General features: G+C 32.5%; 2 protein-coding genes across 9 annotated transcripts in view; one reads left to right on the forward strand and one right to left on the reverse strand.

Moving 5' to 3' along the window:
* LOC126734302 (fat-like cadherin-related tumor suppressor homolog) overlaps positions 1-18079 on the forward strand; it is a 450385-nt gene that overhangs the window by 409553 nt on the left and 22753 nt on the right. For 6 of the 8 annotated variants that reach the window (XM_050437862.1, XM_050437865.1, XM_050437867.1 and 3 more), the window contains 4 exons: positions 4534-4815; positions 11788-11972; positions 12044-12268; positions 12331-12465. In XM_050437862.1, the coding sequence (XP_050293819.1) occupies positions 4534-4815; positions 11788-11972; positions 12044-12268; positions 12331-12465 (827 nt within the window). The remainder of the gene's footprint in view (positions 1-4533; positions 4816-11787; positions 11973-12043; positions 12269-12330; positions 12466-18079) is intronic. The other 2 variants (XM_050437863.1, XM_050437869.1) reach the window with 1 other exon arrangement.
* The window catches only part of LOC126734303 (FACT complex subunit Ssrp1), a 97232-nt gene that overhangs the window by 14675 nt on the left and 64478 nt on the right, over positions 1-18079 (reverse strand). The gene's annotated exons all lie outside the window — the stretch shown is intronic.

Here is an 18079-nt window from a genome sequence, read left to right on the forward strand (position 1 = left end):
ATAATGTCTTTTGGAAGTATGGTTAGACCACCAAATAAGGTATTATTTTCATATGCTTTTAATTTACAATAAAATAACTCTTCATTAAACAGGGCATTTGCAAAATTATTGCGTATATCACAAGAGTAACGTGAGAGACATTTTTTAAATAATGCTTTTTAAATTTACTTAATCGTTGGTAAAAACTCGAAGAGGAATATATTTAGTGGGAGAATAATGGCATATATTATTGCAACTCTTAATAAAATCGGGATTTAAATTTAATAGGGCTTTAGCGCCATCATCTATACAATTAGCTATTCCGACATTATCTAAATATCCTAACGCAAAAACCTTTTTAAAGGATCGACAGAATTGAATAGGAGTAGGATTCTTTGAATTTCCACAACAATTTCTAATTTCACCAAAGAAGTGCTCGAGGCAATCTTGATTGAGATTACGTGTTAATAAATATCTATAACCTTTTTTTTGTAACATTTCCCAAAGAATTAAAATTGATCTTATTGTAAGCCGCCACCCAGAAATAAATTTTGTCCTATTTGTCATATTTTTCCTTCAAAACTTCTTACTTTTAAGTTTTTAAAAAGGTTTTCCATATCTTGCAATAACGTTTTTTATTTTTCAGTTCCCATGAAAGTTTGAAAATCTTTGGTTAAAAGATTAATATAATTGTTATAAAAAGTTATATTGGAGTTTAATAAATCAAATAGATTATTCTTTTTAAATCTAAAATTGGCTATTATAGTTGCTTCTTTTGGCAAGGCGTTAAATTCAATATAAGTATGTATAGCTACCGCTACAGAGCGGCTAAATACTTGCGAAGCTAACTTTACTTTCATTTTTTGAAATTTATTAGGATAAATGTGGTCGTTTGTTAATTTATGGACCATTTTGAACTGCTTCTTTTTGTCAATATTATACATCATTTCTAAATATAGTTTTTTCTAGTGTTTTTACTGTCTCCTTAAGTAAAACTTTTCTTGGCGTATCTGCTGAAAGTTTTACTGACGTTTGGGTTCCTGCCACTAATTTTGCTAATTTAGATTATATATTCAATTTATATGAAAAACTTAACTAATTTATGCCGTTTATAATCAAATCTACGATGGATTTTTAAGGCGGGATATTTTTATTTTGGTATGTTACAAAAACATAACGACTATTTATACGTATTAATATAGTATGACGACTATTTATACGCGGATATATTATATAAATCCGCGTATCTATGGGATCCTATAAATCCTAGGGCATTTTTCTAAGCTTGACATCTAAAATTTTTGTTTCATTTAAAACTGCATAACATATTATAATTTTTTATTTTTTTTATACGAGTTATTTTAAATGTTAGTTGGGCGGTTAAATAAATAATTATTATATTTGCAATATTCATTTACTAATATTAATCCCTCGTAAAGGATTAAATAAAAGGTTGAGTTAAAGTAATATAAATATAATTAAAACTCCATTTTCATAATTAAAACTTATTTATTAGAATCTGTATTTGGTACATACCATTCTTCATCTTTAGGGCATCTAAAAAACGATATCTGATCTGTCATTCGACTTTCACAACCATCCACTGAACAAATATTTCGATTAGACATTTTATTCTCCACACAATCAATAAAATCCACAACTATTTCTTTTAACTCCACCCTATACACCGAAACGTGAGTAAAACTGAAATGAGCTTGGCGCGCTCGGTATACATCGATAAATAAATGTACACCAGACCTGGTGCACCGGGCAGACGGGGAACTGCGGGGTGGATTTTGACGGCCGACCGGAGTGACCCAACTTGTATTCTATTCTGTAAACTTTGCCGAAACATTGAATTAATATTTCCTCTAATCCCCACTCTCTCGAACTTCTCACTCACAAGTGTTGGATCCGCTGAATCAAAGGCCCGCGAGATATCAAATAGCAATACAACTATATGTTCATTTCTGTCAATGCAATCAAAAATGTGCTGTGTCAGTTCTACTCCAGCACTCTCTATGGATAAGCCTCTGCGAAAGCCGTATTGGTTAGAGCAAAAAACGCTATTCGCATTAAGAAAATCAGTAGTTCTATCATGAATCACTTTCAAAAATGTTTGAGAACACACTGAGAAGAGAAATAGATCTATAATTTTCTATGTTGCTTTGTTTACCGTTTTTAAAGATTGGAACGACTACTGATCTTTTTAACTGGTTGGGAAACAAGCCCTTTTCTACCGAGATATTGATAATTATAGACAGTATTGTTAAAATTTCATCAACATATGCTTTAACAAGAGACACTGGAACGTTGTCAGGTCCAGTGGTCTTTTTGTTGGGTAGAGATTTTATAATATTTGGTATTTTTAGAGGAGTAGTAGAAATAAGAAAAGAATCTGCAGAAAGATATTTACCAAATTCATCTGCAATCTCCTTATTATTTGTTAATGTTTTTTCCGATGTTTTTATTGTACTATTTCTATTCTCTTTAAATACGCTTCTACAACCATCTCGCACTTTCATTTTAAAGATACCTCTTATAAATCTCTTTTGTAAAATAAGTATTCAATATACTTCCAGGGAATAAGACCATATCGTATTCTCGACTATGAATGTATAGTAAGCTGTCATGGCTACCTCTGTTCCCACCTTCTTAAGACATATATCTTGAGATGCTTGATGCCACGTCTATGTACACCCTCCAATCAAGTCCACGATTTGTTTGTGTTCCAAGAAAACAACACACAACCATTTAAAAGATTAGGCATTCTCAACTTTCTGTCCAAAAATAAGACACTGTATTTTTTACATGTTGATTTGTAGATCGTGCAATGAAAAGTATTATTTGTTAAGAACCTCACAAGCCTTCTCTACATTGTTAAAGGGTTGTCCTGGCTAAAAATTCGGGTAGTGTCATCTGCAGACAGTACAGTCAGTATATTCACCTGTTACCTTACTAAGTTCATTGATATAGATAATGTACAGCAGAGGCCTTAGTATGAACCCTGTGGGACACCTTTTGCTATTACATATGCGATTAATTCACACCATGCTCTTGTAGTCTAGTTTATAGCATATTATGGTTCACACAGTTAAAGGATTTCGACAGATCTACACTACGCGCATGGCCATTGTCAACTTTCTGCCATTTAGAGATCTTAATATGTTAGTCAGTGCTTGATATAGGGCTTTTTTTTCTAAAGCCATTATGAGTTTTAAAGATTTAAGAAATCTGTTAAAAAAAAAACATCCAATGTTTGAAAGCAACGATATTGGGTCTGTAGTTCCCTTCGTCCAACCCACCTTTGTTATGTATGGTTTTAATTAAGGAAGTTCTGGATATACACTCCTTTTAAAACATATATTTATTATATAAGCCTGAGGTTCAGAGATTCAATTTACAACTTCTTAAATAATAAAAACTGACAAATAATTACCCTCTGCTGATTTTTTTTTATTTTTTTTTCTGAAGAGACACTTCTTGGGGATTAGTTGGAATTAAATAAACGGACTGCGTTATATTATGGTTTCGAGAAGAGATGTAATTATGATCTGGTGTACTTATGATTGGACGAGAATTTATGTAATATTTGTCAAGAGTGATTTGAACAGGATTATTGTATTTATTTGAAAAGTTTTCCAATACGGTTGCTTTTTGAGACTGTCACTTTGTTTACTGTCCAATTATATATTAAATTTTTTTGGCTTTATTTATAAGAAGTTTTAATGTTTTAGAGTATTTATTAAAAATTGCTCTGTCACCTATCCTTTGACCTTTTTAAAATAAAGAACCCATTTATACCTGCGTATCTGGAGTAATCCACGATTTGAATTTTTTGTGTCTGTAACATTTCTTAGCGGTAAAAAGTGAAATAAGCATTATTTATTGAAAAACTATTTTGTAGTAAGAATCATGATTAGAAGGATCTTTTTTAAATTTCAGTTATTAAAGTAAATCTTATTGGCGTGTGCTATTCGCTGAAATAAATCACTCCCCAACTAGTTAGCACAAATTCCAAAAGATCCAAGAAGAACCACCAGAACTTCTAAAATATCCAACTCGAACTCCTTCTTTTTTATACCATGTACCATTTTGATTATAAATATATTTTAGAGTACAATGGTAATGGTAATGCGTTATTCATCATCGAAATTCAAATTAAAAAGTTTGTATTTGCTCACAACATAAAAAAACACATTACACAATGCAAAAGTTTTTATAAAATGTACTTAGGCAAATAATAAACATTTTACTATTTTGGATAACCGATACACCAAAGACGCAGGAGAACATATGCAAGAGACCGTGCATGTTTTGCAAAAATGCAGAAATTAAATTTGATATAGTGCTCTTTAAAACAAGAAATTGCAACCAATCATATTTGTGTTGAATTATAACTTAGTTATTAATGCATTACTCTTTAAACAGGATTGGCATTTATTTTCTGGAAAAAAGACTTCCTTTTGAGAGAACATATTCCTTATTAAGATTCACTCCACTTCCAAAATGAACTTTGATGAATATTTAAAGTAATAATATTTTTTTAATTAGTGCGTTTGACGGTGCTTTTTGCGAATACGATCTGAACGAATGCGAGACGAATCCCTGTCAAAATGGTGGGACGTGCGTGAATGAAATTGGCACTTTTCACTGTATCTGCCCGCCGAACGTTACTGGGGCCTATTGTGCGAATTCCATCTACAATTCGCCGATTTCTTCGTCGTTCCTGTTTAATATAACGTGGAATCAACTGATGTACATCGCTATCGGATCTATAGTCGTTTTGATTCTAAGTGTTATATTGTGTTCGGTTTGCTGCTGTATGAAGAAAAGGTAAGTGTTTATTTGAAATAATTATCCTAAGAGATCACTAGCTGTAAAATATGCAACTTAAACCCAATTTAGGTTTGAATCCAGAGTGGTGCCCAAGCATTTAAATTCCTGGTCGTACGTAATGATCCCTCTATTTACAGGAATAGTTTTTCCTGTTGAGTAGAGTTATAGTTTAGGTGAAGTTACTTGGTCAAGGTCCAAAATTTAGTATGTACAAAATACAATCAACATACTACATATACGCATTAAAATAAACTGCAAAATATATTACGATATTTAGTGATCGATTCCCGTATATATTTACGGTCGATTCGAGTTTTTCCACGGCACCCCGGCCGCATATTTATATCTATCACACGCTATCGCTCATCCCGAGAGCCGAACTTAGTTTCTTATCTATCACATGTTATGCCAAACGCGCCTTCATAATTATCACCTGTAATCGCTAAATAAACTGTATTTTAATTTCCTAGCGAAAACAAGACAAGCGGTCTCCACTACGTGACTTTTCAACTCGACGTTCAGTCCAATCACAGGTATATGTGTCTCTCTCGATGGCATCGTATGTGCACAATATTTATTAATTATTGATAATTCAATCTATCATTAGCTTTGTGTTCTTGCCGATAAGGGTCAGTATAGAACAGTTTTAAAAAAATGTGTTTATGCAGGATTTCTTCGAGGAAAATAGTAAACAAGGAAAATAAAAAAAAGGAAAATAAAAACTGTTGTGGTCTTACTGCCAATTTATGAAGGGCATAACAACACATTTTATTTTTGTGCCTTGTTTTTTAAGTTAAAATCAAAAACAAAAAAATACAAAAAAATGGCTTTGTTATGCCCTAGATATAGAAAAATGCTATGAAAAAGATTTATTAATATCATATTTTTGAATTTTGCACTTAGAACGAAGTAATCTTGCATGAAAGACTATGTAGACTGCAGCCAGGTGTTCTGACCTCCAGATTAAAAGAGGCACCTTTTTTATGAATATTATGAATGATGATATATTATTGGAAATTTGTTATTCCAAACTCGATTTTTGTATCCTATTATACAGGATGTAAATAAATAAGTGCAAAAAAATCAGGGGGTGATTCTTGGGTAAATTTAAAGAAAACAATTTTAGATGAACGTCTATGTATGTCCTAAAAGTCCTAACTTTTGAGATACAGGGTGTTAAATATTTAAGAAGAACGTATGTTTTTTAATAATATTTGTGGAACCCCTGTAAAGATTATAGTATAATTTGGTATGCATTTTCTGTGCATCCAGAGATACAGGGTATCTCAAAAGTTAGGACTTCTAGGACATACGTTCATATAAAGTTTTTTTCTTAAAATTAACCCAAGAGTCACACCCTCAATTTTTTCGTACTTATTTATTTACATCCTGTATAGTACCACAGTATAAAAGTACACCTATAGTACTATATAGATAAAAATAATAACGACAATAATCTATCAAGTTTTATTTGACGTGAATAGTACATGAAACTATCAAATCAAATAATAAAAAACAACAAAACATCTGAATACAAACAGCAAAATAACGGTAAAACTTATACAGGTTATCTCAAAACAAGTACAAAAAACTTAAGGTGGTTATTCCTTGTTCAAATAAAGGGTAATTTGTTGTATAAACATTAGGGAGATATCGGATTAATAAACGTTAGTTACTTTTAATTACGTTGACTTTTGACACAACATTTATACAACAAACTACCCTTTATTTTGAACAAAAAATTACCTCTTAATTTTTTTGCATTTTTTTTTAATAACCTACACACTACTCGTATATTATACAAATATAAGAACCTGACATTATTTAGCTATTTTTCTAGCTCCTAGAGCTCGATTTTGCGTGACACAACTTTTAAGGCTATGAGGAGCTAGATTTTCGTTATTGGTTGATTTGTTCGGTTTTCTTCCAGACTGAAATCGTCTTCTTCCTGTAAATTTGGTCTTTCTCCTTGCTACACTTGTGGGTTGGACAGAAATTTTAGTACCTTTTCTAGTTGTGTGTACCAATTTCCCTATTTAAAGATGAACAGCAGGGTTTAAAGGCTGTATGCAATCTACTCAGAAGAGACGACGAACTGTTAATATTTTTTTTTGTAGTTGCCTGTGACGCTCTGTGACCTCAGATTTTTCAATATCTTGTTCCCCTGGGTGCCCAATATTAACAACCAAATCGTTACTGGGCTCTACATTCCGACTTTCTTTTATGGGTGAAGGTACACTCTGTTCTACCGTATATATGTACTATCAGTTACATATTTTTTTAGTAGTAGGGGTTTAGGCAAATTAGAAGGGGGTTGGTTCCCAGTCGCTATTTTATAGATAATGTGTTTCTGTTGTTCCGAAAGAACATTGCAGGCATTCATAATATTATATTTTTTTAATGACCGCCGATTAATGCATTTAATCGGAAAGACATTTTTGGCGATCGCATGTGCTAGTTAAAGAGGCGCGTTTGCAAAACATGTGATAGATAAGAACTGCGTTCGGGCATCGCTCGCTTTGCAATAGCGTGTGATGCAATTATTTTGTGTTTTATTATTCTTATTTTACATTTTTCTTTAAATAAACCAATGTAAGTACAAATATGGCTCATCTAGCTAGAGTGAAAAAAAAACATTGAAAAGGGGGGATTTTGGGGTAGCTTAGGAAGTGCTTTGGTTTTTTGGGTATAACGGGGACAGGGAAATAGGTGGAACGTGGAAATTTGGCACGGTGTCGCTTAGTGTGTGTAGGAAGGGAAGTGTATGAAAAAATTATTAAAAGGGGGGACAGGGGGGATAATAGCATAGTTTTTTTTGATTGTCTCAAAAAAATATTTGTCGATTTGGCTGAAATTTTGATAGAATCTGAACCATTATAGGGGTGCTACGTATGCCAACTTTCAAAATTTTCGAAAAATTACCAAGGGCAGGAGGGGGAAAAAAATAAAAAAAATTCCCTATGACACCGAGAAGGTTGAAAATCACTGGAGATCGTAGTAAGAATGACCCCCTAAATGTGTCTACCAAATTGCATTAAAATCGGTCAACATTAAGTGGGTCAAATGGCGATGAGAATTTAACACGGGCTCTTATATACGTTAAAAGATACATATATCGTTAATATTTGCTTAATAAAAAAAAATACAGTACCGTTTTTTAAGATAAAAATTCAAGGTTAAATTGAATTTTTGACATTAAAATTAATGAGTCACTTGTTTTGGGTAATATGTCACTTATATTAAATATTAATTTTTAAAACAGTATCTCATACGCTCAAGTATTGAAAAGAAGAAGAAAATATTTAAAAGATATTTGAACTTAAATTTTTAAAGAAACCTTTCGTTATATTTACTTGTGTAATGTAAGTTCAATAAGTCTTAAATACAATAATTTAATTGAGGTATAGAAACGTATCATCCATTTTTTCTCTAAAAGACCAAACGAAAACAAAACAAAGGTAAAAACACAAAGTCACGGTCTCATCAAATCCATATAATTTTTTAAATGCTACACGTGTTTCGCTTCTATCGGAGCATCATCAGCCCTAAAAAATACATTAAGATATTTTTCACAAAACAAGAAGAACTCATTACCTAGACCTACACAGATCACATTACACGTTGATGGTAATGAGTTTTATAAGCGTTCTATTTGTTATGTGAAAAAATCTTAATGTATTTTTTAGGCCTGATGATGCTCCGATAGGAGCGAAACACGTGTAGCTTTTAAAAAATTATATGGATTTGATGAGACGGTGACTTTGTGTTTTTACCTTTGCTTTGTAATTGAGGTATAATAGATACCGCGAATTAATCTAATTATAATACATGCCAATGACAAATCCTTTCCTTTAATTTCATTGTTCAGTGGGAATTTTTGGGCTTATCGAAACAAATATCAGCGGAGGCAAGTATAACAATATTCTATTGCAGCACGGCCACGACATTATTTTATACCTGTTTTACAACAAACCCCGCCACTATTTTTTCGAATTTATTTGCATTTTTACTCAATTTGATTTTATTTTTTTGACAATTTTTGTAATAATTAAAAAAAATGTGTAAAAAATATGGGTCATTAAATCTAACCATGAGTTTTGCGTGACTTGATAAATGTTTTTGTTGGTTGTAAAATAACATATTTACTATATAATAATTATATTAAGCTAGAGAAACAAAAATTATATGCACGCCAATGCCTTATAAAGAAAACGCCGCGTGCTAAACGTTTTTAGTTTTTATACTTATCCAAGTAACTTCACCTAAACTATAACAACACAATCTCTCGGTCAAAAAACAATTATTAATTAAATATACGTAAAGTGATGACGTGTTTGGTTTCTAAGAACATCATCAGACCTTAAAAAGGTTAACACACAACAAACTTCTTTCAATGTTATGTTTGACTTTTCTAAATGTTTGAGTCCTGTAGTACTTTTAAGAAGCAAAATAATTATTTATTGTATTAAGGCCTTTAAAAAAATTGTAAAGCTTTCCCAGATAAGTGAAATACTATTTAACTTTTTCCAGATGGTGTTGGAGGGCAATTTTCGAAACAATTAAAATATTTTTTTTTCATCCAGTTAACTCAAGTTATTTTTTACTTTTCCCGATTGTAGTCATGGCGTATTTCGTTCAAGAAATTGAAGTTAATCCTTATTATTTTAAGGCAGATTGATGAAGTTTCGGTAATTTATTATCCAACCAATGAAAGTAAACTTGTGGTACTTTTAAAGCGACTAGTGACATCGATTTCTGTTCTTTTACAATTGATTCCATAACTCATTGTTCAGGGTGGCCAGATAAAAATGCAAAAGGCTGTATTTTGAAAACTATTCGTCGTAGAGACTTGCGGTAAAAAACTTTATTGCTAAAGTGGCCAAAAGAATATCGTGGAAAATATTTTCAGATTTCCAAGATGGTCGCCAGGGGGCGTAACCGCCATCTTAAACTTTTTAAGTGATTTTTCACTGAAATCTACCCAGTAAATGTTACAAAAAAATATATGCTTTTTAAAGCTCAGCTTTACTCGAGTAATTTTTGTTTGACACTTTGTGACGTATCTATTAAAATAAAGTGGTGAGGGGCAATTCAATGTTTTTTTCAAATTTTTAGACTGCGCCCATATCATATGGATTTACATCAAACCTTGGAATCACGGAGACTTTGACCGACGGTTAGATTATTGTCATTGGATGTTGGCAGCATTAGGGAAAATAAAGAATTTTTATCCGAAATTCTTTGGATAGATGAGGTCACTTTTAGGAGTGATGGAATTATTAATTTGCATAATATGCATTATTGGTGTGACAACAATCCTCACTGGTTGCGGGAGGTTCAACATCAAGGCCATTGGAGTCTCAATGTGTGGTGTGGCATTCTGGGCGAAACTATTATAAGTCCCACTAAATGGTGCCGTATTTCTTGATTTTCTAGTGAACCATTTGCCTCTTTTATTAGAAGATATACTGCGAAATATGTAAAGTAGTATTTTTTGTGACATAAAAATTTAGTTGTGATCCTTAAAATGTTTAGAATAGAGTGAATGAGACATTGCTCTCATACTAACGTGGGGATTGAATTCCACATATGCTAAGACATTAATAATATTGTCTTCCCTTGTTCTACCCGAGTGTCTTCGCAACTGAGGTCGAAAGCTGCCAGTATTACGCAACTTTCGCACTAAACGCGGAAAAATTGTCGCATCGCGTAAACGCCGATTTGGATATCGAGCTCTGTATACCCTTTGAGCCAATGCCGCATTTTAAAGACATTCAAAATATACCGCAATCATATCGACAGCTTCATCATTTGTAAAATGCATTTTAATAGTTTTAACGCTTTACTTATGTGTGCAACGAACACAAATTGCACTGCCTAATTTTAATATTTATTGACAAGTTAATTTTAGGCATTTCTTTTTTCGTCGATGGCCTACTCTTCAATATTCTGCCTACCTTGCACTTGCATTTTATATGCATTTATTATTATGCCCCTACGCGTTTTTTTTTTTTAATTTTTTGAACAAAGAATATTTTAATTATTTAAAAATTATTAAATTAAGACATTTTATCATTGAACCTTGAAAAGAGACAAATAAATAACAATAAATATCGGTGTAATAGCGTCTTATTAAAATTATATGATAACTAAATATTCTTTCTTCGATATTTCAGGCTACGAATAAGATATCGAGATGCGGTTTTCACTGGCCTATTAAGCTATCATTTCACTACATTTTTATGAAAAAAAAGTCATATTATTGCATTTATTTTTTTAGAGAATTTTGCAATTTTCTGTTAATAGATCAAAAAACTCGCTCTAGCGGCATTACTAAGCACTATATATCACAGATAAAACGGATTTGATGGAGCAATAAATGTTTTTTCCAACGAGACCAAGTTTGTTAAAATCCGTTCAGCCGTTTAGGAGTTACAGCTATTTATTTTAAAAAATATTGAATTACCCCCCACCACTTTATTTTAATAGATACGTCACAAAGTGTTAAACAAAAATTACTTGAGTAGAGCTGAGCTTTAAAAAGCGCATATTTTTTCGTAACATTTACTGGGTAGATTTCAGTGGAAAATCACTTAAAAAGTTTAAGATGGCGGTTACGCCCCCTGGCGACCATCTTGGAAATCTAAAAATGTTTTCCACGGTATTATTTTTGCCACTTTAGTTATAATTATATATAATTAGTTATTTTTTACCGCAAGTCTCTACGACGAATATTTTCCAAAATACAGCACTTTGCATTCTTATCTGGCCACTCTGTACTTTCTACTTTACAAAATGGAATTATGTTGGATAATTTTTAGGAATTTTACTTTTTATGTAAAAATCTTGTGCGTCTCATTTCTATAACTTTTACAAGATATCCTAAAAATATTTCAGAGGAAATTCCGTTGTTTTGGGTTGGATGGCAGTTACATCGGAAGATAAACAATTATTACATTATCTTTCTAGGTCTAAAAAACGCCGAACGCGAATGGTCAAAAACGAAAACATTAAGGACAACAACGTGCTCAATTCCCACCACAGACCCCACGAAATGCCCGAATTTAAACGGGAATCCAAGTTGAGTAACCTGGAAGTGAACCACCGTGATATCACCAGGCCGGTGAGCTACACGCCTAGTTCACAAAACGAAGGTAAAATTAAGACACACGAAAAGAAGAGGCATAAAAACTAGTTATTAATAAAAACTAATTTTTATTGTCAGTAGGCATCTTTAACTGTAACAACGCGACAATGCTGATAAACAACCTGGACACGCTGCGAAGTTACGGTTCGGCCGGAGACGAGTTGGAGAACGTACCGTTAGATTACGTAAGAAATTTAAACAGGAGCACGCCGCAAGGGTGCGCCAGTAACCACTGTGATAACGAGAAAACTAAATGGGCCGATTTGGCTTTAAACGATAATAAGACTAGAATTAGGAATAACGGTAGGGTTAAACTAATATTAATTGAAACTTATTAAGTTGTGGTCACATTTTTTTTTTTGTAGAATATAAGGTGTCGAGTCCGGTAAATTGCGATCCTCCGAACAGACTTTATGGTGGACGGGGTAATACTATCGCCAATAGTAACTTGAGACCCCCGATGGCCAATTTGGGTGAGGAGGATCAAAGGAATGTTGGAAGTAAGTGGTTTGTTTTACTTGCTAATTTAAAATTAAAATCATAGGAAACATTAAAATAAGACGTTCGACTTTATGAATATTTTATTGGCACATTATCAGATTTCTCAAAACATAATCGGCACTTCAATAAGTGTCTGCTAAGTGGATTTATATGCGGGCGGCCCTTTAATATCTATTTCCGGTACAGATTTTAGTATGATAGGAACTGCAATTATTGTGCGAATGGCTTTGTGAAAATAAATTGGAATTAAGTAGCTTAAAGGCCAAAAAAATTACATATATGTCGGAAACTCCTCAATAATTCTTTCAGACGCCATTTTGTGTATAAATAATGCAATAAGGTTATCACTTATAAAACACTCGGACTATATTGCGTCAAAACAACTTATCAGGTAGACTATACACAAGTAAAACTTATCTTATACAAGAAAAAAATAAAATAAAGAAAACAATTAAATATCGACCCGAAAAGCTAAGAACTAGCGATCCGTAGCCGGTTTCCGCTCTCGCCCAGTTCTATCTAAAAACTGCCTTTCTTTATAATCCAAAATCCCTTCAATGCTCTATTCATTCCCGGCTACGTTTCACTCTCTCCAATATTTATTTTTCTAAATATCGGATCATGTTACATACCCGTTCAAAAGTCGAATATTCAGCACTTTTTGAGCCAGACTCATAGACTAAACTTTATCACCTTTGTGGCAATACCCCTGTCGCCTGGTTCTTAACAATTAATGTAAACAGATATGTACCCTATTTTAACTTAAAATTATATAAAAGTATCTGAAGCCGACATATACTTACAGGAAATTAAATTCCCAATAAAAAACCTTTTCTTTAAAAATTTTTGCCTGGTCGTTTAGAAAACCAAATTTTTTTTTTTTTTTTTGTTTTTAATTAAAATTGTGACTTATATTTTTTATTTAAGCACAAGGTGGACTTAGACAATTCAGTGAGAGATTTAAAGTGGACTGTATTTGTGTGAATAAAAGTAAATGTGGAAAGGTCGAAAAACCAGCCTTTAAAGATCCTTACCTTGAGGTGTCTGTATCCGACTTCAGCAGGCCTGCTCTGGACTTCTTGGGTCTTCTAATTCGGGTTTAATCACTAAGAGTGGTTGCGGGTTCGATAAGTAAATCACGATCTGTGATGCGGTAAGATTAAGACAACAGTTGCGGAAAAAATGTATAGATCACGACACTGGAATCAATGCGCGATGATCAAGTGCTAACAAGGAAGTCGTCTTCTCTCTGGTCTCCGTTCAGCACAAACCAAAGGAATTCAGAAATTTAAAGGCTATCGTACACGCGTAGATTTGTTGTTGTTAAGACTTAGAAAATATTAATTAACTTGGTAATAAAGGAGAAAATTAAATTAATTGAAATGGTACTTTTAATTTGGAGAGCAAAACAAATAAATATTATAAAAAGAAAAAATCTAAACTATTTGGACGTTCACAAACTAAATGTGGACGGACCATTGCCAGACCAGCCGTTTCCGAATAATCAAGCTTTAAACATTGATACATTTTTGAGATTTACCTTTTTTATTTTGGAATTTTGTAACTAACGAATAAATATGTAAAGAAAGAACATTATGAATTCTTAAAGGGAATTTAATGCTCTACAAAAAAGTCCGTTAAATCTATTTACATAAAATCACTCTTTCAAAAGTTATTCACAATTTAAGTTAAATATTTAGTATTATTAATATGTTAGCTAAAGCTTTAAAAAAAGAACAAAATTATTTGTTAAGAAAATTATAACCTAAATATTACTTTTTGTAATTCTGGTTTTTCTTTTTAAGCCAGTTTGGATCATTTACACAAATTTTTGTAGTAACATAATAATTAACCCTGGGCCTTTTCTGCAACATACTAAAATTCCAAACCTGTAGATATTAACGAAGTTTTTCTAGATTTTTTAGAATTTAAAAATAGTGGTTCTATGTTAGCTAAGTTTTCCTTTTCTGATCAATTTTCTGACTTTCCCTGTATATTTATAAAAACCATTATAATACTGTAAATAATAGATACCCCGCATCCTTACCTGTAACATACTAAAAATGAAACCCTGTATATGTTTGAAATGTGATTTTTGGATGAAAACGGTCTTATGTAAATTAACTTTTTTCTTCATACTAAACATTCAACCCTAGATAAAATTCTAATTTATAAAATTGTGCTTGACTTACAATCGATCTAGTCGTATCTTGTAACGCGGAAAAATCTGCACGAACACGATTTACGATCAAGCCAGCATGTTAATATTACAATGGTAAAAACCACTGCATTGCAAAACTCAATGTTGTATAATGGAATTCGCTTTTGCAATTCTCTACCTGATTAGGTTAATGGTAGTAATGTATTAGGTTAATAGGTAACTAGTCTTTAAAAGATTGTGTGTAAATTAATTTTAAGCTTGCCAAATGCGAAAATAATTATTCTTTTAAAAAAATTACAGATTTCAGTTTTTACACGTTTATGAAAAATAAATATTTTATTGAACACGTCCAAGAAAGAATTTCAAGTTGACTCTTTGCATTTAAAAAATATACAACTAATCGTGTACCAGGGTGGTACCAGAAGTACCCGGCCTGACCTAGAGATGTTGGTAGTAGTTTAAAAAATATCACTATATTAGAAAGTATATAATCTATAAAGCATATGTTTCAAGTTTGAAGACGCCACGTTGTTTAGTATTTGTTTGGCAGCCATCAATAGTGAACGTTTTCAGTGAATTTGTGAAAATGGAGAAAATTGGTCATCGTTATGTGATACTTTTATTTGAAAGGCCTCAGCCCAACCAATGTAAAAGCTGAACTGGATTCTACTCTGGGTGAGTCTGCTCCTTCGTTAACAACAGCAAAATATTGGGTAGCAGAGTTTAAACGAGGCCGTACGAGCTGCCAAGACGAGCATCGCAGTGGTCGACCAAATGAGCTGACGATTCCAGAAATTTTAAAGAAAATTCACAAAGTGGTACTGGATGATCGTCGACTAAAAGTGCGCGAGCTAGCGGACATAGTAGGCATTTCAAAAAGTGCGGTACATCGCATATTAACTGAAAATTTTGACATGAAAAAGCTGTGTGCAAGATGGGTGCCGCGTTTGCTCATACTCGAGCAAAAACAGTGTCGTGAAGATGTTTCAATTGAGTGTTTAGCGAAATTTAATAGCAACAAAGCAGAATTTTTGCGTCGTTTCATAACGATGGATGAAACATGAGTCCATAACTTCACACCTGAGACAAAAAAAACAATCAAAACAATGGACTCAAAAGGGGGAACCAGCTTCAAAGAAGGCGAAAACCGTTTCATCTGCAGGCAAGGTCATGGCGTCGGTTTTTTGGGATGCACGAAGGATAATTTTCATTGACTATCTTGAAAAAGGTAAAACTATCAACGGCGAGTATTATACGAACTTGTTGCAACGTTTGAGCGAAGAAATCAAGCAAAAACCGCCGCATTTGCTTAAGAAGAAAGTGCTGTTTCATCAAGACAATGCACCAGCTCACAAATCCGTTATTGCAATGGCCAAAATTAACGAATTAAAGTTTGAATTGCTACCTGATGCACCCTATTCGCCAGATTTAGCCCCGTCAGATTATTTTCCAAACTTAAAAAACTGGCTCAGTGATCAAAGATTTTCCAACGATGAAGAAGTGATGTCTGCAGTTAATGGCTATTTCGAGGCGCAAAACAGTTCTTATTATAAAAATGGTATCGAACTTATAAAACATCGCTGGGAAAAGTGTATAGAGCTGAAAGGAGATTATGTTGAAAAATAAATACATTTTTTTCAAAAATGTTCGTGTTTTCTTTCTTGGGTCGGGCACTTCTGGGACCACCCTCGTAATGCAGTAGTTCGATAATTTGCAACAAAGGATCTTCATTCTGGAATGTAAACATGCAATTTTGAATAATCAATTAATTTGAAGCCAACCTTTCAATCTTTTAGGAGTCAAGTACTCACAAATATTCACTTGACTTACGACCATGTTTTTACCTTTAAGCGCATCCTTAGATATGTATGTCCTAACTGCTCTTTTATTCACTAAATTCCTTAGCAAAAAAACCCTAATCAAAACGGCCTTGACTACTTCCAAACTCACCAAAATCACGTTCCTGGTCTCAAATCCATACTCAGAAACTTAGTATAACAAGAATATCCTAAGCCTTTGTTAATTAACGGCCATGAATACTATCTTAATGTTCAAATATCAGACTTGGCATCCCTGGGACCATAAAATTGTCTCTATTTCAACAAGAAAATCGGTTTCAATATGAATTATTCGAAAAATAAATTTTCTTTTTTACCCAATATCCTATAAACAATACTCTAATAATTTCGTCACAAAGGAATACTTTTCAGAGGAAGAGGTTCTTCACAACGGCAATGTCCATAGAACCAATTCTTATTATTTTTGTGTAAATAAGTTACCCAGTGAGATACAAACCTTGTAAATTTTGCTGACAATCAAAAGTCCTTGAAGACATCTCTTCAAGGAAACAGTGAGATTCTTGATCATATTTTAATTAATAATCAAATTGTTCAGCTTGCAAAAAGTATAAAATTCTTAGGCATCCATATCGATCACAACCTGGACTGGACTGAGCATTTGGTGAATTTTTACATGTATACACAGCAAGGAAAATCTATAGGTTAGACCATGTTGATTCTTCAGAAAACATATATGCAGAGAATGTTGTTATATTCAGCCAGCTTCTCACACTTGCTGAATTTCAAAAATAAGTTGAAAACAAGGATCAATTTCTAGTGTATAAACCACACAACAATATTCCTACCCGATGCAGGTCTCAATTTTTTTCACACAGGTTGAGTGCAACAGAGAGGATATCTACTTATTCTTGTATAGTATTCATTAATAAGATTAAATTCAGAACCCAATTTTAAAGCAAAAATTAAGAAAATATGATTGACTTAAAACCCTACGATTCTGGTAAGTGTTTTAAAAAGTTTGTTAATATATATGGCTTTATTGGCCGTCTTTTTTTTAATCTTTGAAGTAATGTAATTGTGTTTTCAACTTTCGTTCATAAAGGTTATTTGTTGTAATTATTATAAACCAGTTTTTGTTTTCTTTCTTTCTTTTTTGTATAAAAAAATATATTGGCTTTTAAGATTTTCTCCGATTTTATTTTTATTTGTGGGTTTAGATGGATTTTTAAATGAACGATATTTGACTTTGACTTATGCTCATGAAAACCACGAAAATTTGCTAAGAAATCTCATCAACCAAACGTATAATTTGAATTAAATTTTTCAGAGAATTATACTATACAACTCAGGTTTCTCTCTATGGCACTCCTAGTCTAGTCAGAGACATGGCTAGTATGCTACCATTGCATTCTTACTGCTGCAGTTTCTACACATTATTCATTTATTACGTATCAACAGTTCAAAGGCCAATTATAGAAATATTATAAAAGAAAACATGTACATTCAAATGCAACACTACAGAAAAAAAATATAAGAAGAACAAATCTTCTTATGCTAAGGGATGACTTAAAATGTATTGACCTGAACCTGAAAAGTATAAAGTTTATCGTCAATAATTTTTGTTAAATTTATTTAAATCTAAAAGGTCTAAAT

The sequence above is a fragment of the Anthonomus grandis genome, chromosome 3, assembly GCF_022605725.1.
Source record: "Anthonomus grandis grandis chromosome 3, icAntGran1.3, whole genome shotgun sequence".
NCBI lineage: Eukaryota > Metazoa > Arthropoda > Insecta > Coleoptera > Curculionidae > Anthonomus > Anthonomus grandis.